At 42.8% G+C, this 22,129-nt stretch overlaps 1 protein-coding gene and 1 pseudogene across 1 annotated transcript; both read left to right on the plus strand.

The window, feature by feature from the left end:
* The first annotated feature begins 15,748 nt into the window (after positions 1–15,748).
* LOC147420313 (uncharacterized) lies at positions 15,749–16,631 on the plus strand (annotated as a pseudogene).
* Positions 16,632–19,236: 2,605 nt separating this feature from the next.
* Positions 19,237–19,941, plus strand: LOC147420314 (uncharacterized). Its single transcript, XM_086504506.1, has one exon. It carries the CDS (start codon positions 19,237–19,239, stop codon positions 19,939–19,941), a length of 705 nt encoding a protein of 234 aa, XP_086360632.1.
* Positions 19,942–22,129: the final 2,188 nt, after the last annotated feature.

Here is a 22,129-nt window from a genome sequence, read left to right on the forward strand (position 1 = left end):
TAGAACGACGCCTAGCTCGTCTTGAGGATGAACCACCCATCGGTGTAGGGGGGCATACTAGTCCTCAACATAGGGGGAACACTTGACTAAGGTGTGGAGCCGGTTGGTGTAGGGGACACACTAGTCCTAGGCGTAGGGTCGACCTAGAAGGTATAGAGTAACCTACTACCCAAGGTTCTGTGCCATCGCGATTTGCTCTGGTGTGAACTGTGTAAAAAAGGAGTCCATCTTCTCGAGTGACATGCCAGTCGGAGTGATAGGAAAACTAAAACTAGGAGAGAATGTATCATCGTCATCCACCATGGCTAGAGATACAAAAATAACACCCACAAAATATGTTAGTTTAGAGAAGAAACACTTAATCAATACAAAAAACAAATAAACAAAGTTGCAACACAAATGAATGAATCTAAAGTTTCTTGTAGACTAAAATAAGATTTCTTAGCAAAAATCATTAGTTAATCTCCTATCTTCTATGAGATCTGATACGCCAAAGATGTCTATCTCAATCTATACTTTTGCATCTTCATCACCAAACTCTACTTCTTTGTCGCTCTCTACATCAGCTTCAATATTTGACACCTCATCTCTAGGTTCATGCATATGCTCACCATTGACCTCTAGCTCAAAATCCAAAATTATATCATTCGTCGGCCTTGCACTTTTCTCATGAATCACCTCTTCGACCTAAATGTCCAATCCTTCACACACTTGCTTGCTCCGTGGAGCAACTTGAACAACATAGAGCCAGCACGGTTTAGACAGATCATTTTCATCGTTTTTTCTCTATAGAGGATCTTGTTTAATTTAAACACAAATTGTTCACAATACCTGCAGAAGTACGAATGTATCTCGCGCATCAGTCCACACTCGCCTAGAGTTCACTTCAATCAATCCACTCTTGTCTTTGTGCACAATTGCATTAGGGCCGTTGGTAATAACTTTGAACCACTCAAAATCAAAGATAAAAATATCAAACTTTCTAAAGCTAATCTTTAAGATGTCTTGGATGTAGCCAAAGTATTCAAGTTGACTAGTCTCTGTGTTCTCATCCCTCATACTACTCCTACTTTGTTAGACGAAGCTTGCTCTAACAGCACTGTCAAAAGTTACCCTTTGTTCGTCCATCCGTTGCACTCTGAAGTGTCTCCCATGTGTTGGACGGGAGAGACTCACACACCCATGAAGTGCATGCAAACACTACCTAGATCAACATAATTTCAATCGAGGACACAGATGACACGATAGGCACACGGAGGAAATCTCTTAAGCTTGTCACGCTGAGACCATCCTACACATATAACACTCTGGAAGGCCAACTAAACCACAATCAAGAACCTCACTGCTCTCAACTACACCACCTAGCCACATACACACATACTAAAGGTAACTCGCCTAATCATGCCAGATTCATACGAAACTTAAGGAACACCATCACCTCACTAGGATACACCTGTCCCTAAGCTTCTACACTCAAAACCCTCACTCTAAACCCGTCTGCGAAAAACGCGTAGGATGATAGAGCAGAATTTTGAAAGTGCACGAAACTGAAATTTATGAGTACCTATGCGTAGCTTATGTCGCCACGATTCTATAGACTACTAGCACGCAGAAAACAGACATCGTTTGACACACTTACGCCCACAAATAGCTCATAGATGCATCGGCGTGTGCGCTTCGTCTCGCGTGGAATGCTTGGCGTCGTCGCGTAGCTCTCCTCGAGCCTACAACAATGGTGCAGTCGGATCTCCAATGTGTTGAGCGAGCCGGGCGTAGCGGGAGGATGAAGCTTACGCTCACTCTCTTTCTCTCTCACACACAGTAGACGGCAGCGCTAAAGTTTGATTATGATAAAAGTCTTCTTTACAAAATGACCTAGGTATCTTTTATACTAAAGCTACCTTAGGTTTAACCAAAAATGGGGTTGAAAGGGTCAAATGGCTTTGTATTTACAATCTGGAAGTGCCATTGCACCCCGGCTTCTGAAACTAGAATAACTACTCATTACAAATGACATTTATAGCCATAATCCACAGCATTTCATAACTCACAAAAGATAAGACTTTGGTACGAAACTTGAGTTATGTTGTGTTGTTGACCCAACGGTCAACATTCCCCCCTTCCGCGTTCATGTCGTCCCCGACATGACCTGATTGTCAATGGCGATGTGGTCTTTGCTGTCGTTTTGTTGTTGGAAAGAAAGTATAGACCATAGCCTTTGCAGTAGCTTGTCTTGTTCGTCCAATCCGATGTACATAGTCTTCACATGATTCAGGAAAATCATAATTGATGACAAACTTGATGTCTTTCACATCCACGCTCCGAGTTGCAGCATCTTTCTGTCATTATAGGTCTACTGCCAGATCTAAATTCAAAAAGAACCCAATGTCGTTTAACCTGACTCTTATCATCATGGATAGAGAAAGCTCCATCCATCATTTGCTCCAGCAAATCTGTCAATTCGGAGTAGTTGTGATTCTCAGAAACAACTTCTACAATATGTAGAATTGAGTGATTGGCTTTCTGATCTTGTGAGCCAATGACAACTTTGTAAGGATTTTGTAGAAATTGTATGGCTAAACCCTTAACTTCTTTAGGCCAAGTTGCACTCCAAAGCAAAGTCTGTCTGTCAGGCCGAATCCAAGACTTAATTATTCTAATTTGAGGTTCAAAACCCTACCGAGCATTCGATGCGCATTATCAAGGACAAGCTTTTGCGATCCTCTGATTACCCTTATGTCTGCTCTTTGCATTGAGGACTTCTATGTTCTTGAGTTATGTTGTGTTGTTGACCCAACGGTCAACACTTTGCTGTTGTTTTGGCTTCATCTGTTGCACTGCTTGTATCTTTGTCGAACCACAACAAGAACTATGATCCATTAGAGCGGACATCTATCATCATAACCATTCATCTAGATCCTCTGATTACTTTTATGTCTGCTCTTCTTCAGTGGGGACTTCTTTGTTCCTGTGCAATCATGTTGTTAGTGTTGTCTGCAGCTTTGTCATTGTAGGCCATTCTTCGACTCGCCATTGAGGAGAAGTATACTATGATCTAAAATTGGTGCTCCAATTCATTTGTCAATTGATTTGAGTAGCATTTCCTTATTGTCGATGTAGAAGGAATATGTACAAGAGGATGGTGATAGGTGTCTTTAGATTAGGGTCTAAAACCTGGATGACCAAAGGGAAAAAACCCGGTGGGAAAAAAATGCCTTTGGTATACGCTCTTATTGGAGTTGAGTAGCTAAACATGAAGTACATGTTCATGAAAGGTGAGTGCTTGGGTGAAACACGGAAAGAGTGCCTGATGCAAGTGCCAATTATGGGACACTCTATATGCATATGAGAAATTTGTCAACAAAAGCATGCAATGTGAAAGAAGGAGATGATGGGTGTTTCGAGGAATAAATGTAGCACATGTGACATCAAAAGATGTCTCAATAGCTTCCACCTTTCCAAGAAGGGTTTTTGATGTAGAAGTTTCTCCACTCGTATCTCACTGTGCTCAGTACGTGAGTGTCTTTTGGACCTTCTCCTTCACTTGACCAGACTTAAGTACTTAGACTTCGACTCTTTTGCTCACCTATACCAGCATGAGCGACACAACGTAAATATGCTCAACTCTTCCATCTTGAGTAGTACCTAGAATAACTAAGACGCTTAGACCACAAAGAATATTACTTGAAGCTTTGGGACTAACACCTCACTCATTTTGTGGCTTAGCTACTCGACTCTGACTTGTATGACTTGTCGGTTGCCTGTTGACACTGCTTTGTGACAAGTTCTTCGGCTGTTGTAGTGGCTGCTGAGACATACTTCTTGAAGTTTCATCGTTTTCCTGTACCTTCTTCTCTTTGTAGTGCTCAGGCCTCTCGTCAGTCTTTTCTTCATGCGGATTATGGATTTTTTTTATTTTTTCTTAATAATAAACAAAGAAAATCTTAAAACAACTCAACAAAAGAAAAATCATTCAAATAGAAATCTAAATGCTTTGTACACTATACACATGTCCCTAGGGGCTCATATATGGATTTTGTCCCCATACTCCTTTGTAACACTACTATGAGGGCATATACTCTAAATTTTGTGAAAAAATTATCACAATAAAATGCAAAAATTCAATGCATCTCACAAAACATTGCCCTCTAATAGTCATAATGTTAGGTCCCCATTCAGAATGCCTCCCCCCTTCCTATTTGGAGTCATCCTTTATGATAGGGTATCGCAAAGAGTATGTGTTGTGCTTGGGCAATTAAAATTTGTGCCTATGCAGGCCTTGTAATGTAGCCCTATTATGCATACACAGTCAATGCATGGAAAAGATTTATGTTGTGCAAGATGTGGGTATAAGCAATTTGCTTATTGGCATTTGTTGGCGAGGCTTCCTATTCTAAGCAATGTAATGGTCTTTGAAGCTCCTGTATTGTTGCTTGATTGAAGCGACTTGCTCTCTTCTAACTGTACTGTAATCGTAGGAAGAATTGTAAGAATTCAAGTGGCGATACACTGACAACCGTTTTGTTGTTCTTCTTTGGGACCCATTTCTTTGAGATTCTTGGCTGTTTTGTTGCTGATGCTCGTTTGTGAACCCATACTTGCCCATGCTTCGTTTTTGTTTGAAGAGACTTCTTTGGAATCCACCTTTTTGTTGTGTGAGTTGACAGTGGTCTTTGCTTCGGCCCTTGTACGCTTGGTTGGGGACGGGATTTAGGCTTTGAAAGTTGATACTGTGGTTGTTTTGGAATCCAAATGAATCCCTGACTTTTTTGTGCTTGAATCAACTTCTTTGGAGCCCAAACCTGAGTTGTGAAAGCTTGCGACTTTGTGATATTCTTACCCGTTCGTGCACGCTTTCCTTGTTTTTGTTTTGGTGTTGGATCTTGTGATTTGTCATTAGAGATCTTTGTCTTCTTGATCCATATCTGTTTTTGGCCGATATGGATTTTTGTATCCAGATTTGTCGAGCTTTTTGGCTTTGACTTGTTTTCCTGTTCTTTTGACCTGTCATGGTTGTTGCTGCAGGGGTTGGTGATAGTGATGGCCTGAGTTGATGATAGGGGATGTCGTAAGATTCATCACTATCGCTACTATCCTCAGCAAGGTTGACTTCTTGTACTTTCCCTTGATTTTTTGGTTGGTAGTGGAAAGTTACTGTCTGTTTGCTCGTGGGTGGTAGTTTCTTGGAGGACTTTTCTAGCCCATTGATTAGAGCATTGTTAGCTCGTTGCTCTGGTCGTATTCCTCCTAGCTGGGTCTTTGCATCCTTATTAGTAGCCATGTATGAGCATGCTTGTGGTGGCTGTGTATTCACCGAGGACTTTGGAATCCACTTTTGATGCACTTTATTCATGTAGCGATGACATTGATTCTCGGGTTGTTGATCTACTTGAAGCTCGAAGTGTTCCACAGAGTCATAGAACTCGTCGTCTTCTTCATCTTTTGATTCTCCACATTTCTTTGTTTGCTCCTTATTTCGAGAGCTTGTTGATGTCGAGTTCTCTTCATTTTTCTGGATTACAGTCACTGCAAAATAAGGAATGACATCATAGCCATTTTCATCACAAAACTTTTTTGTGGGAGCATCCTCCACGGCGCACACGTCCAGAGTAGCCAAGATGTGTTCCCATCCAAAAGGCTCTAACTCTTCTTCAGGAAATGGTTCTGGGATATAGTCCATATCCTCTATAGCCCATTCTAGGATACATTCCTCACGCTTCAAGCTACCACATTGTGAAGCTCCACACATCCACAGTTCTTTAGGCTTACCCAACCAAGCTGGAAGTTCTGATCCTGCTACTGTGGCGGAATCAGACTCCTCAACCGGTGTTCTCGTCACATCTCTATAGCTATGGTCTCTCAAGTTTACCTTTGTTATGGTTTCCATATGTCTCAGGTATATATGGTCATAACCCCAATCTTGGACCATTTTCAATTGTCACATGAATGGTCTTCCCAGAATGATGTCATAGTTGTTCTTCTTGCCAAAGTCAACAACAGCAAAAGTGTGTTCATATTCAATGCCACAAGAAGTAACAAGTACTTTTTCTAGCAATCCTAGGCGCTTTTCCTTGTGTTCGTCTGCAAGCTGCAGGGTCATTCGTGTGGATCTCAAGGCAGGTTTTCCCCACTTTTTCCAAACCTCTTTGGTTGAAATGGCCACACCAGCTCCACTGTCAAGGATTGCCATGGTTTTTACATCATTGAATTCCACAGGAAGGGTGGTGTTTCCATCTTCTCCCTCGTAATACTCGCCTACCTTGTTTAATGGCACTGGCCTAGTATCTAGTTGAGTCATTTCAAGCTCTTTGATGCCTTCCTCGATTTGAGTCATTGGGGTTTTTACACCAAATTTCTCTAGACATTTACCCACATTAGCCCACATGTTTGGTCTTATTTGAGCAACTCGGCTAGCATTATTGTACAGGTGACTGGGGTAGATAGAATATCTACTAGCCCCTTTGATTTGATGGCTTTGTTGGGAGACAGTCTCTGTGATGGGACTGCAACCACATCTGACTTGGTCTCGTACTCTCCCATGTAGGATGGTAGTGTTCTTAGCGAATTGGGTTGACTATCCGTAGATTGTACAGATCCTTTGTCGCCCCAATACGATCGCACGTCTAGATTCATTTGAGATCTAGTCTCAAATTCCTCTATTGGTGGTAGAAACACTCCTCGTTCATCACCAGTCTTGTCTACTCGTCTTCTAAGGTCATCGGCTTCATTGGCCTCTCTGACTTGTTTCCACAATTCGTCAAGACCATCTATATCTTTACAATCCTCAGGTATAGCTTGGTGAAATCCCTAAGAAGAGTTATCCGTGGTATTCAGTACTATCCTTGGTTCTAATGCTGGGTCTTTGAGGTTTGGTCTGTGCTTATAACTAGAATCTGGCTCTTTTAGTTCCTGGTTTGGTGGGATTACTTGTGTAGGCATGACACGGATCACGTCCTCAGGTTATGCACCTGGTGGTTCTAGTAAAGCTTGGGCTGTTTGAATCATTTTATTGCACATTTCAAACCTTTGCTTTTCTAGTTCCGCATAGGGATATGTCATCCACCTTTGTTTTTGGGTTTGGTTGTTTTTGAGCTTCACATCATAGGCTTTCAAGAGGGCATCTAATGTCTCATTAACCTTCTCTGCCAACACAGATTCTCCTGAACTAGCACTTCTCGGTTTCTCATCTGTGGATGGTTCTTCTAGAGGTTTAACCATCTGTGTAAGAGAAGGTGCCTCCTTTTCCTCATGTTGTTTTATCTTCTTCTCAGCTTCGGTAAGATTCTCAGCTAGGGATTTTTGCTCTCGTTCCCTGCGTGCTTTCATCCTTAGTCTTTCTAGCTTTCCAACTATTTCGTTTGCTCTTGGTTTTCTGACTAGGTGCGTCTGTCTTTGGTCCATCATCTGTCTTTCGACTCATGTCACTTTTCGTGTTCTTTGTCTCTGGATTCTCATCAACTTTCTTTTGATCTTGTGCTCTTGTAACTACTTGAACTGGTACGACATTTTCATTTTCTGAGCTACTAGGGAGCTGAACAATCCCTGATACATTTGTCGTGATTTTCCTGATTTGGTTTGGTTTTTTCGGGCAATCGGGGATCAAGTGAGTGATGCCACACTCAAGACAATAGGCATTTACTTCAGTGATCTCCGTATGAGGATATTGTTTGACCAAGTGGTTGTCATGACTTTTGTGACAATCTGTCTTTGATTCAGGAGATTCTTTTAGCATTTCCTCTTGGCTATAAGCAAGCTTTGACCTAGATAAGCCGGTGTTTGCAATGAATCGCAATGTCCTTTCATCCATTTCATACCTTCTTTCTTTCGACTAAAACCCAGGAGGTGGAGGTTGTACCGGCCTCACCACTCCATGTATTTCTCTCACATTTTGTTTCTCCGAAGGGTAGTACCCACTTTGGTTGCTATACCACATGTAGCTGGTACTGGTGTTGGTTTATCTGATGCTTCCATCATTGGAATGTATCTCATGTCTAACGGCATTCTAGCACCTGGCAGTGGAGGTTGTTGTCCTAAGACAAGTTGTGGCCTTAAAACTCCTACTGGTCTTGGCGCATTCCCCGTGATGTATCTAGGTGGAGTAGGTGCTTCTAGAATAGGTTGTACATACCTCTCCCTAGCATTTTCCATGCTATAATAGCACTCTTCCCCCGTATGGCTCGTCCATTTTCTCTCAATTTCACACCACTTCGGCTCTCCCGAATCAGACCTTACAAGAGGAATCAACCTCTTGACCAAGTCGTCGATAAGCTTTTCTTGATCAATAGGTGCCGTTGGCTTGGCAATGGACTCACTTATCTGTGAAACATTGTGCTGAGAGGATGTGTCATCTCCTTGACTCTTTAAGTCCTTTTCTTTGTATGCCTCACAGTTATCCACTAGATAAAGAGCTTCTTTGATCAACTCGTTTAGCGTCATCCTCCTTATCATATGCAGATCCTTCTGAAGGCCCGCATCTCTCATTCCCTGGATAAAAATTAGCATCAGTCGTGCTTGAGTAGGTAATTCCGCTCTCGGACAGAGCTTAACATATCTCTTGAGACGTAATGATGCTTTGCGTACTGATTCATTTTCTTTCTGTTTGAATCTATGGATTTGCGAGACTGTGTTGTGAGCAATGCCTTTTGGAGAGAATTCTTCAATAAATTCCTCAAACAACTCATCTAGGGTCTCAAAATCCCATATTTCCACCGAGTCGAACCATGTAGCTGCATCATCTTCTAGAGTCAATCGAAATCCCACAAACTGTGTCGCAAAATCTGAAACTTCCTCTGATCTAATCACTCTTCTAAAAGCCGCTACGTGATCTCTCGGATCTGTATCTCCGGATTATTTTCTGTTTACCCATTTCTGGACTTGGGATGGTCTAACTCGTCGATTGTCTACAAGTCTAACCAGAGACTCTCCCAATCCTTCTCTCGTTATCGCTCTTGAAGAGAATCCTGGTGGCTCTCTTCTTGGAACTCCTATAGGAATTCTCGTGTTTGGTGGAGGCATTTGCGGTCCTTCATTGACCAAATATCCACCTCTTTCTAGTACAGTCTGTGGATTTGTGCTTTCTACAAATTTGTATTCTCGTCCATACTTGTCGACAACTATAGATCTCCATTGACAGTCGACTCCGTATGTGTAGACATATAAGAGCTTGTAATCCATTATCTCTTCTAGGTATGGATCTGAGCACCTATAAAGATTGACCTCATTGTCGTCAATGTATCTATATAGTCCTTCACTCTCATGACCAATCATCCAAACTCTCTCAACATGATGGATCTTTATCAATTGCAAGTTTGGAAGATCCATTGTGGGAGGATATTCCTCTATCGTCGGGATCTCCAAGCTTGTGTAAGCTGTGTTTGAATCTAGGGTAGACATAATTTATGGGCTTAAGAGCTTTTGCTTGGTTCAAGTAGACTTAGTCCACTGTGTTCAAGTTCTTTGGTTAGGGAAAAGTCAAAACTATGTTTAAAATCGCAACCGTTTTGTCACAATTCTCGCAAATTGTCGCTTTTAGACACCCCTAACTTGCGGATGAATTTTGAGGCCTCAAACAACGTTTTTCTCAAAGTTAAACTAAATGGTTGCCTTAGGCATACATTTAGTACAAGTTTTGCTCTAAGATCTGTAGAGCCGCTCTCATGCTACATTTTGATATAAAAACTTTTCCGATCCGATACCGTTTGTGAAAGTTATGGCCAAAACAGTGAAATGCAGTTTAGAATGGTCAAAATGAGTCCAAATTCAATTTTGAAAGAAGATTTGGGATCTCTGTGACACTGTGAACACTCCTATATGGTCAAAAGTACAGTTGGACCCTAAAACTGGCCTAGAGACATCCTACGCGTAGTATGTCTATATTCTCAGAATTTAACAAAATTTGGTCCAGGGACTCCCCTTAAGTCCAACAACACAATGGTATGCTTAGAATTTCATTTGGATTTAAAAATGGCCTTGAGACATCCTACGCGTAGGATGTCTTTTTGCTCAGAATGACTTGAAATTTTCACCCCAGCTTCTCCTTGATGTGCTGATCACAGTGGTGTGCTCATAGGTTGGTTTGGAGTCCTAAATCAAGCTGGAGACATCCTACGCATAGGATGTCTAACTGCTCAGATTTTGTCCAGACTTGATCCCAAGATTCTCCTAGATGTGCTAAACTCATAGCTCTTTTTACTTTTTGATTCTGACACCTATAGGTTGGTCAAATAATCAAGAATCTATTTCAAAAGCCTGATGTCTGTTCTGATGAATTCCTAAGTCAAATCAACTCCAAATTGGACCAAATTTGCCTAGGAGGCTTGCCTAAGGCTATACAACACCCTGCTATGTCCACAGTTTGAATTTTGGTTTCAGAATTATGCCTTAGACATCCTACGCGTAGGATGTCTAACTGCTCAGAATTGCCCCAAATTTGAACCACAGACTCTCCTTAAGGTGCTGATCACTGTGGTATGCTCAGAATTTTGTTTAGAGTCCAAAATCACACAGAAGACATCCTACGCGTAGAATGTGTTTCTGGCCTATTTGACCCCAGACTTGTCCCACAGCTTCCCCTTGATGTCAGCAACCCAATGCTATGCTTAGATTTTAGTTTGGATTTCAAAATTCCCAAATTTTAGCTGTTCTTGCCTTTTTCAGTCAAAAGTGCTAAAGTCCGCTTTGAACCCAATTTTCTCACCCAAATGAGATGAAATTTATCACATGCACTCAATATAACATTTAGAACATGCCTATGGAGTCATCCTATGGTTTGGTCTCAAAATTAGGCCTTGGACACAATTTGGGTAGGATGTCTGGAAATTCTCGTCTTTTGGCTTTGATCTGTCAAAATTTGGTCAAATTTCCACTTTCCAAGTGAAAATAGGGTAAAACCTACCTTCTAAACACACTGGTAACCTCATATTTTCAAAAAAGTGCCCAGATCACCCTGTCAACTCAGAATTTCAAAATTGGCACCAGATCACCCTGTAGACATCCTACATGTAGGATGTCTACTACTGATTTTTTGAGACTGAAGTGTCCCTAATGCTTCCTTATGCTCTCAGCAAGTGCAAGTATGCTTCACAATTGCAAAAACATGCAAATATCACTCAATTTAAGCCTTTTCAGAAAGTTTACGTTTTCTGACTCCGCCTTTTGGCTTTTGGTCAACAAAAATAGGGAAAAACACCCAAGTCAATATGTTACTAGGGTAAAACCTACCCTCTGAACCCACTGGTGCAGTCAATTTTCAAATTTGGTCTCTAGATTCCCCTTGAGACATCCTACGTGTAGGATGTCTATGTTTACAGAGTTTTCTTCACAGAACCCTTGCAAATGCTCTTTTATATGCACAACATCAGTCAGTCATACAAAAATATCCACAAAAGCTTGTTTAATGCATTTTTACCCTCAAAAGCACACTTTTCCGTGATTTCAAATGCAATCAAGCACTTTAGCAAATAATTCAATGCTGAATAGCTCTAGATCAGAATCGGATCACTTACCTAAAGCTACTCCTACAAATCATATGGGGTTTTGCATCTATGAGTAGAAAAACACTTCACTGCCACACACGGACTAGTAAACGCTTTTATCACCTCACAAATCACTCGACCACCAACAACTACTCTAATCCCCAGATCCTAACTAAACCTATCTAGTCGCAGACCCTCGACAAGACACATGCTTCCTGGCTATCCACTTGATCACGGAATATCCTCTTCCGGTCCACTTGAGAAAAACGCTTTCTTTAGCCGAAACTAAATCAAGAAACCATCACACAAGTGTTAGTAGGAAACCTACTTAGGTCCTTGTGTGCCTGGCAACGGCGCCAATGTTGGACGGGAGAGACTCACACACCCATGAAGTGCATGCAAACACTATCTAGATCAACATAATGTCAATCGAGGACACAGATGACACGATAGGCACGCGGAGGAAATCTCTTAAGCTTGTCAGGCTGAGACCATCCTACACATATAACACTCTGGAAGGCCAACTAAACCACAATCAAGAACCTCACTGCTCTCAACTACACCACCTAGCCACATACACACATACTAAAGGTAACTCGCCTAATCATGCCAGATTCGTATGAAACTTAACGAACACCATCCCCTCACTAGGATACACGTGTCCCTAAGCTTCTACACTCAAAATTCTCACTCTAAACCCGTCTGCGGAAAACGCGTAGGATGACAGAGCATAATTTTGAAAGTGCCTGAAACTGAAATTTATGAGTACCTATGCGTAGCTTATGTCGCCACGATTCTATAGACTACTAGCACGCAGAAAACATGGCAAGGAAGCTCAATGAACCGAATGCAAATGAAAATGTGGTTCCCTGTTCAAAGCACAAGAACTTGTTGATTAACTTTCTGTCCAAAATGTCATCTCTTGGAACACGTTCCTGGAAGGATATTCCTAACATGGCTATGGCAAGAAAGCTCTTGGATGTTTTAAGCGGTCTCAAAAGGAAGGCCTTATACAAGACCTTGACATGGGTGAGTGAATTCAAGATGAGATGCTAGTCAAGGGACTGTTGGAGAATGATGTTGTGTTTTCCAATGCATTATTGATATGTATGACAAATATGGTGCCCAATGGGACTTGGGGAAAGGGCCCCATGATTGGATTGCAGGTACAATGACAATGCAATACAAAGAGACCAGGATGTATGAGGAAGTGGACGCAAAAGAGACAGTAATCATGATCAGCCAAAGTAGCGCTAAGCTAGACGAATTGGATCTGCTTGCTAGTTTTTTGAAGCCAGATGTGGGTTCACGTAGGTCATGCCACATAGAACAACGGAGTATGCTACTGATGCAGCCATAGATGGCCAATGGGTCCCCCCTTGACAATAAGAGCATGCATACATGTAATGGACAATATAGGGTTGAGCAAAGCTCGTTCAAAAATGCCGCTTTGCACACACAAGGCACTGGGGCAGGATCTATTTATGGTTTGTTTGTTGTTTTAGCGTCCAAAGACTTACCTTTTCTACGCTTGGCTGCTCTAATACCGTGGGTGATTTTCACAAGCTTTCTAAGACAGAGCAACCTTTATGGATTTTCTGGTGCAATGTCGGCCTTTACTGATGGTGGTGTGGTCATACTGGCCAGGACCAACAAAGATTCAAGTGATGAGTCCTTTACAATAACTGGATTGTAGAAGCATTCATGGGTATGGCTAGCTTCATTGTAGTTAAGCTGCTTGTTATGCCTCGCAGGGCTGCAGGGGTAGTCAAAATTGAGATGATTTCAGATGAAAAGCCATGTGACTGCCGTGCTGTTGATGTTTTCAGAGTTGCGGTGTGCGAAGTGTTTCGCCTTAGTAGTGGTTGGCTTGTGAAGGTACGACAAAATCCATTAAGGTGCTCACTTGCCTGCGTGCAAGAGTTGGTAAAGGAAGCAACAGAAGAGCCACAGTTTTGGTACTCAGCTTTCCCTTCATGGCGCTATTAGAAATACAGGGCCAAATGGTGGATTTGCTGCATTTCAGTGTATGTGCATTTGAGACGATTGTGGAAACTCTTAGAAATGCAGACATGGGCACTCAAGAGCTGATCATTAGATTTCAGCCATACTTCTACTGTTGTTTTCCCTGTTCTCAGCCCACCAAGGGCTCTTACGTCGATTCCCCATCTGTACATTGTTTTGGAATCTGTTGGGAGCATACGAGCACGCTGAAAATTGCTGGACAACAGCGTTTTCATCACCTCGCAGTTGCATTTTTGGGTAAACAACAACCTCTTGGCTTGTGTGTTTCCCAGAGGATGAAGTTACCTCTTGCCAAGAGACCATCTCGTGGTAGTCCGTACGGTCTCTTAGTGACAATTGTACACGGTATCTTCGACATCGGCTTGATCATCTATGGGCGTAGAGTCCTTGGGAGATCCATTTATTCCAGCCATCATTCGGCGGTTGCACACTCCAGAGGAGCTGGAAACTTATGGTTTGCTACGGACACACCTATGCACTCATCAAAGGAGTTCACATAAGATATAGCCATGCTCATGGCATATGGGATTCCGACATTCCCAGAGAAAACACCTCCATCTTGGGTGGACAGACACTTACCCTTTACTTTGTGTATGCTTTGTATTGGGTCTACTCAAAACTCATGCACCATGTTGTTTGAATAAATTCATGAACTATATCTGCATGGACTTAAGAAGCTGCGTTTTTGGACAACTATATCATTTTTGCAACAAGAAGGCAGCACTCAACTTTTCAACCCTAAATCTTGCCTTCCAGACCATCTCATGTTTCTGATCCTCTTTCTCTTTAGATCATCAGATTTGAGCTATACTTCCACTACTACTTTCTTTGTTTTCAGCTCACTAGGGGCTCTGACATTGATTCCCCACTATCTGCACACCCTCTACACCATTTTGGACCCTGTCAGGAGCGTACAAGCACGTTGAAAATCAATGGACAGAAGCGTTTTTATCATCTGCAATCGCGTTTTTGGGCGGACAACAGCCTTTTCGCTTGCATTTATTACATAGGATGAAGTTACCTCCAGCCAAGAAATCATCTTGTAGTGGTCGCTTTGGTCTTTCAGTGACTGTTGTAGTACACAGTATCTTCGTCATTGGGGAGATAAATTCATTCTGGCAGTTGCGCACTCCAGAGGAGGTGGTGACTTGTGGTTTGCTATGGACACACCTATGCACTCATCAAAGGAGTTCACATAAGATATAGCCATGCTCATGGCATATGGGATTTCGACATTTTCAGAGAAAACACCTCCATATTGGGTCGATAGCCACTTACCTCTTGACCTCGACACATCAGATCACTTGCTTACATAGGATTATCTACATGGAATTAGGGGGAGGATCTTCGATCTCTTCCTAGACAAGTTTATGGCTGGGAATCTCTTGGAGAGTTTACTCGCCAGATACAGGACATGAAGCATCCCGCGACTACATCCGGAATCATCCAGAGCTTGGCTTAGATGGTAGTGGAATTACTCTTCCACATTCTCGATCATTTGGATTCCTACCTTGACAGTTTTTTACACAAAGAGTGTTGTGGGGATGCTTGAAAACGGTGGTAAGATTCCTTGCATTTGGGTGGAATGAGCAGTGAGTTACCAGAGGTGATGGGTGTGATTTTGATGTGAGTGGACATTGTTGTGGAAGAAACAACAGGACAAGATTGGGGGCATGACCTAACAGTAATTCACAGTGATCGGACCTCAGCTGGGGTTATTGAGATTGTTTTCGAAGCAGCCTTGTGTGTTCTTTGTGGGACGTGAGCTATGTGGGGCGGATCCACAGAGGTCAGTCGCTGTAAGGATACAACTCGGTTGAAGAAGCAGGCCCTATCAAGGATGAACCTGTATGGAACTAAAGAGGACACGAATAGCCAGTTCTCAACTATGGTACCCTCGACGAGGGACCCCGTTGGCTAGAGACGCGCAAAGCTTGGTTGAGTGCAACTGGAGTCTCCGAGCCTGGTCGGATGGGCCAGACATGATTCTTTTAGAGGGTTGGATGCCCACTCTCTCAAGGTGTCCTGTGAGACAGCGGGCGACATTATTACTGGCCCAGATAGCATTGACTACCGTAGTCCGGGTTAGAGAGTGAAGCGAGATACGAGAACATAACAGAATTTGGGCCGAAATTCTTTTCGAAAACGTAAGGACGTGGGGGTTTTGGAATATTGAACCTGGAACGATTACTATACTTGTTTTCTTGTACTGGGTACTAATGCTCAGTGGGTGCAACACTGAGGCTGGCATGGAAATATGGGAGTCTCAGACCCGCCTAACTAGGGATGCAGACGGTTGGGAAATTGTTTGTTGCACCCTAAGCGGAGGCACTATGGTGCTGATTGAAATGGGTGCCGATGGAAGTCATGGACGCTCACCAAGGCAGCCTGATTGCTAGACTAATGAGTCCCCTAACTGGTTAGTCAATGGAGTCAAAAAGGGACTGCTGATGGTGAAGACATGCAAATCTGTTGGCGGGCATGAAGAACAACAGAGGTCTCGTCGTCATGATGGCTAACCCTCGAACTCAATTGATAGGGAAGGTGAATGCGCATAGTGACTTTATATGGGACCCCGTAGAAGGTGCCCAATATTGGGATGCATTCGATTATGGAACATCATGCATGCGTGGAGGTGTAGAGATAATAGCACGAGGGAATGCACTTGGCTGGTGCAAGGCTAAGCAAAAAGGATTAGGGTCGTTTTCCCGTCTTGATAGACGGGAGGTAAATAGACCAGTATTGCTCCTAATGGATCAGAAGGTAATGACTCGAATGCAAGCCACATATGGCCGATGGATTCCCCCTAGGGAAAAACATGCTGGGAAAACATGAGATGAGCAGGATAAACACGAATGGAGGGGCCTGGTAATCACACGGACTGGTATATACCAGCTGGCGGGCACAGCTAGGAAGCAAGTTATGCTGAACCAGAATGAGACTAGACAGAGGACAGCGAGTGGACTGTCTGGGGCAAGAAGACGCATGAACAATCAAAGTGATCGACTTTGGAAGATGCAAAACAGGGCATGGGACAGCTTGCAGCTCATTCATTGCTTCGGCAGCAGTCATTTTTTGACTACGGAGAGTCATCTTCAATAGTGGGTAATTGTGTGGGAGCAAGGACATTAGAGAACTTTTATTTAGCACACTGTATACTGTTGAATACATCATTTTTCTTCAGATTTGGGTGCTCTGACTGAGCATAAGGCATAGATACAGGTGAAGCCTTTTCTTTTTCGAGAAAAAGATCCTTCCATTAGTTCATAAAACTACCCATATGACGAGACTAGACAGAGGAAAGCGAGTAGACTGTCTGGGGGAAGAAGACGCATGAACAATCAAAGTGATCGACTTCAAAAGATGCGAAACAGGGCATGGGACAGCTTGTAGCTCATTCATTGCTTCGGCAGCAGTCAATGTTTGTCTACGGAGAGTCATCTTCAGCAGTGGTGGGTACCTGTGTGGGAGCAAGGATATTAGAGAAACAAAATTTAGCACACTGTATACTGTTGAATACATCATTTTTCTTCAGATTTGGGTGCTCTGACTGAGCATAAGGCACAGATACAGGTGAAGAATTTTCTTTTCCGAGAAAAAGATCCTTCCATTAGTTAATAAAACTGCCCATATGACTACAAACATTTTGGTTGGATCTTGGTTGCTGACAAGGTATTTTGGTGATTTAGACTTTTTCAAGGCTACTCTTCTTGTGCCCCATAATTACATGGGTCCAAAACGCATTACAGAGAATCGGTTGATTGAACAACTTGGAAGGAATCATTTCAAATTTCCATGTGCCTTACTACGGTCTTTTGGCATGGTAATCCTAGAAATGGTAGATAAGAACAGTTTTATTTCAGCGATGAGTTTTTGCTTACGTTTCACATGCATTACTATCGGCTGCTGAACTGGATGGTTCTGCTCCCAATGCTGGGGATGTTCTTTGCTCTACTATGGCTTCATCCTAAAGAAGGCATTACTTCTCTTCCATCATTCTCAAGGGATCGATTACGATTGGTCCTTTTCCTTATCAGCCTATGCAGATAAAATAAAGTGGAAGCAAAGAGCCTGCTTTATATCCCCTTGCCTCCCCAACTTCAGGCATTGGATGCGTTTGAGGGCATGATGGGATGCCTTCACTTAAGCCTTTGTCTCTGACAAGGATTCTTTGATAAGGCAGCAAGCATCCAGGATTTTGACAATGTCTTCCATGTGTTGCCGTGTCCCTTTGTTGGCGCAATGCAGTGGTAATAGAGTGATGGGGTTTGATGTGTGTGTAGGAAAGATAACCTGTCAAACAGACTCATGGATGAAGATCACTACCTCCAAGGCCTTGCACATCTAGTCCAAGCTCATCAGATCATGTAATGAAGAGCGATTTTCACGAGTCAGTTTCTTAAGTTTCTCTTTAAGATGTGCCTCCAATGCGAGAGAAAGACTTTTGGCAATGTCTTCCATGTGTTTTTGTGTCCCTTTGTTGGCACAATGCAGTGGTGATGGAGTGATGGGGTTTGATGTGTGTGTAGAGATGATAATCTATCGAACGGACTTATGGGTGAAGATCACTACATCCAAGGCCTTGCACATCCAGTCGAAACTCATCAGCTCATGTGATGAAGAGTTATTTCCATGAGTTGGTTTCTTAAGCTGCTCTGCAAGATGGGCCTCCAATGCAAGAGAAGGAGATGGTGTGTTGGACAAGACATGGGACCTTGACGAGTGTGGAGTTGTCAGAATTTTGGAAATCGCTGCAATTGAGTGTGAGTTAATTAGTATAGCTGGCTGACATATGATTAGTTGATTAGATGTACAAATGCTCTGTTCCGTCACTAACGTCTGTCTACAACGGAGCATTTAACTGATTCGACTAAATGTAGCCTCCCATTAATATACTAACAAGGGACAAGACTCTAGGTTAATTAATTAGGCCATTAATCCTTGGGGTTATCATGATCCGTACAAGGCTGTCTATCATGAGGGAGTATATAGTGTGCCTCAATTCCTTTACCAATTTTCCGTGCTTCTTCAGAGCTCTGAACTGCCATTTGACAAAAGAGTCGTAGTAAGGATTCATGTCTGTGGTGATGAATGATCGATGCCAATCAACATCGGTACCAAGAAACTTGAGATCTCCAATGGCATTGTCAGGAAAGTAAGTCAGCCAATATGGTGGGTGAGTGAACCTTGGAATCTCATCTTCCAGGATGCCGAGAGATGACATAATCCTCCATTGATAGGCCTCACCACCAGATTTTCCCTCTGCTTTAGATTTTTGGCTTTTGTACTCTTTCTCTTACTTGACCTGGGAAAAGCATTACCAACATGAGTATTCACCGCCTCAGCTTCTATGTGCGAGGCTTCCTTTGCTACTTCTGTACATGGAGGCCATGCTACATTTCTCTATTGATCTGCTAAATCTGCAGTTTCTTGATCCACGGGAAACTGAGGAGGATTACCTAACTGCTCAATCTCACACTTCATCTTGTCTACACAAGGCTTGATGGGCATGCCATTGTTGTGAAATCCAAAAGGATTCATAACATTGCGACCGCGCAATTGGTAATTAATAAGCAGAGGCAAACATGAGCTTGGAAAAAGAGAAGGCATGGCCGATATGGGGGCATCATACATCGTCTCAGATCCTCCACACATACATCATCTTAGATCCTCCACACAAGCATAAGAGCATAACAAATTGCGAGAAGAGCACTTTGAATAAAGTAGAATAAATTGAATGTCAGGTGTGCAGAGAAAGAGTGAGACAGTGGGAGAAATAAAAGTCACCTATGCTTGCACCTTGAAGGCATGTGGCCCTACACAAGATCTTCAAATGGGTGAGAGAACTCATGATGAGATTTCTAGCCAAGGGGTGTTAGAAACACATGTGCCAAATGTGGTGCCCTTGAGAAACAACTTGATGAGGTCTTTGTACAAAATATTGTGTTTAGGAACCGAGGATATGCCCAACATGGTTGTGGCAAGAAAGCTCTGTGGTGTTTTCATCCGATGCGAAGGAAGGGCCTCTCTACAGATACAATCACCTATGTTTGCAACTTCAAGGCATGTGCCCTTGTGTTGCTCAACATGGAGTGGCAAGGAAGGTTCTCTAAACCAGAAAAAAATGCCAAGTGTGGTGCCACTATCAAAGTACGGAAAGTTGTGTGATGAGCTTTTTGTCCAAAATTGCGTCTCTTGGAACAGGTTCATTGCAGATTATGTACAACATAGTTGTTGCAAAGAAGCTCCAGGATGTTTTAACCAGATGCGAATGGAAGAACTTTCTCTAAATGAAATCACCTATGCTTGCACGTTAAAAGTTTTGTGGCCTTACATAGACCTTCACATGGGTGAGAAAATTCATAATGAGAATGCTAGTCAGGGGTTGTTGGCAAAACATGTTGTGCTTAGCAATGCCTTGGTCTATATGGATGCCAAATGAGGTGGCAGATGCAATCACCTTTGCTTTCACCTTGAAGGCATGTTTCCTTATGCTACAGAGTATGGTGTGGCAAGGAAGCTCAATGAACTGGATGCAAATGAAAATGTGGTTCCCTGTTCAAAGCACAAGAAGTTGTTGATTAACTTTCTGTCCAAAATGTCATCTCTTGGAACACGTTCCTGGAAGGATATTCCTAACATGGCTATGGCAAGAAAGCTCTTGGATGTTTTAAGTGGTCTCAAAAGGAAGGCCTTATACAAGACCTTGACATGGGTGAGTGAATTCAAGATGAGATGCTACTCAGGGGACTGTTGGAGAATGATGTTGTGTTTTCCAATGCATTATTGATATGTATGACAAATATGGTGCCCAATGGAACTTGCAGAAAGGGCCCCATGATTGGATTGCAGGTACAATGACAATGCAATACAAAGAGACCACGATGTATGAGGAAGTAGATGCAAAAGGGACAATAAGCATGATCAACCAAAGTAGCGCTAAGCCAGACGAATTGGATCTGCTTGCTAGTTTTTTGAAGCCGGATGTGGGTTCATGTAGGTCATGCCACATAGAACAACGGAGTATGCTACTGATGCAGCCATAGATGGCCAATGGGTCCCCCCTTGACAATAAGAGCATGCATACATGTAATGGACAATATAGGGTTGAGCAAAGCTCGTTCAAAAATGCCGCTTTGCACACACAAGGCACTGTGGTAGGATCTATTTATGGTTTGCTTGTTGTTTTAGCGTCAAAAGACTTACCTTTTCTACGCTTGGCTGCTCTAATACCGTGGGTGATTTTCACAAGCTTTCTAAGACAGAGCAACCTTTATGGATTTTCTGGTGCAATGTCGGCCTTTACTGGTGGTGGTGTGGTCATACTGGCCAGGACCAACAAAGATTCAAGTGATGAGTCCTTTACAATAACTCGATTGTAGAAGCATTCATGGGCATGGCTAGCTTCATTGTAGTTAAGCTCCTTGTTATGCCTCGCAGAGCTGCAGGGGTAGTCAAAATTGAGATGATATATTTCAGATGAAAAGCCATGTGACTGCCGTGCTGTTGATGTTTTCAGAGATGCGGTGTGCGAAGTGTTCCGCCTTAGTAGTGGTTGGCTTGTGAAGGTACGAAAAAATCCATTAAGGTGCTCACTTGCCTGCATGCAAGAGTTGTTAAAGGAAGCAACAGAAGAGCCACAGTTTTGGTACTCAGCTTTCCCTTCACGGCGCTATTAGAAATACAGGGCCAAATGGTGGATTTGCTGCATTTCAGTGTATGTGCATTTGAGACGATTGTGGAAACTCTTAGAAATGCAGACATGGGCACTCAAGAGCTGATCATTAGATTTCAGCCATACTTCTACTGCTGTTTTCCCAGTTCTCAGCTCACCAAGGGCTCTGACTTCGATTCCCCATCTGTACATTGTTTTGGAATCTGTTGGGAGCGTACGAGCACGCTGAAAATTGCTGGACAACAGCGTTTTCATCACCTCGCAGTTGCATTTTTGGGTAAACAACAACCTCTTGGCTTGTGTTTTTCCCAGAGGATGAAGTTACCTCTTGCCAAGACACCATCTCGTGGTAGTCCGTACGGTCTCTTAGTGACAATTGTACACGGTATCTTCAACATCGGCTTGATCATCTATGGGCGTAGAGTCCTTGGGAGATCCATTTATTCCAACCATCATTCGGCGGTTGGACACTCCAGAGGAGCTGGAAACTTATGGTTTGCTACGGACACACCTATGCACTCATCAAAGGAGTTCACATAAGATATAGCCATGCTCATGGCATATGGGATTCCGACATTCCTAGAGAAAACACCTCCATCTTGGGTGGACAGACACTTACCCTTTACTTTGTGCATGCTTTGTATTGGGTCTACACAAAACTCATGCACCATGTTGTTTGAATAAATCCATGAACTATATCTGCATGGACTTAGGAAGCTGCGTTTTTGGACAACTATATTGTTTTTGCAACAAGAAGGCAGCACTCAACTTTTCAACCCTAAATCTTGCCTTCCACACCAGCTCATGTTTTCGATCTGGTTCCTCTTTAGATCATCAGATTTCCGCTATACTTCCACTGCTACTTTCTTTGTTTTCAGCTCACTAGGGGCTCTGACATTGATTCCCCACTATCCGCACACCCTCTACACCATTCTGGACCCTGTCGGGAGCGTAC

This window comes from Adiantum capillus-veneris, chromosome 28, assembly GCF_014529385.1.
Source record: "Adiantum capillus-veneris isolate H3 chromosome 28, ASM1452938v2, whole genome shotgun sequence".
Classification (NCBI taxonomy): Eukaryota; Viridiplantae; Streptophyta; class Polypodiopsida; order Polypodiales; family Pteridaceae; genus Adiantum; species Adiantum capillus-veneris.

Bases quoted from the DNA above. Each gene is read 5' to 3' on its own strand.
- LOC147420314 (XM_086504506.1), top strand. From the start codon at position 19,237: ATGTCAGGTGTGCAGAGAAAGAGTGAGACAGTGGGAGAAATAAAAGTC.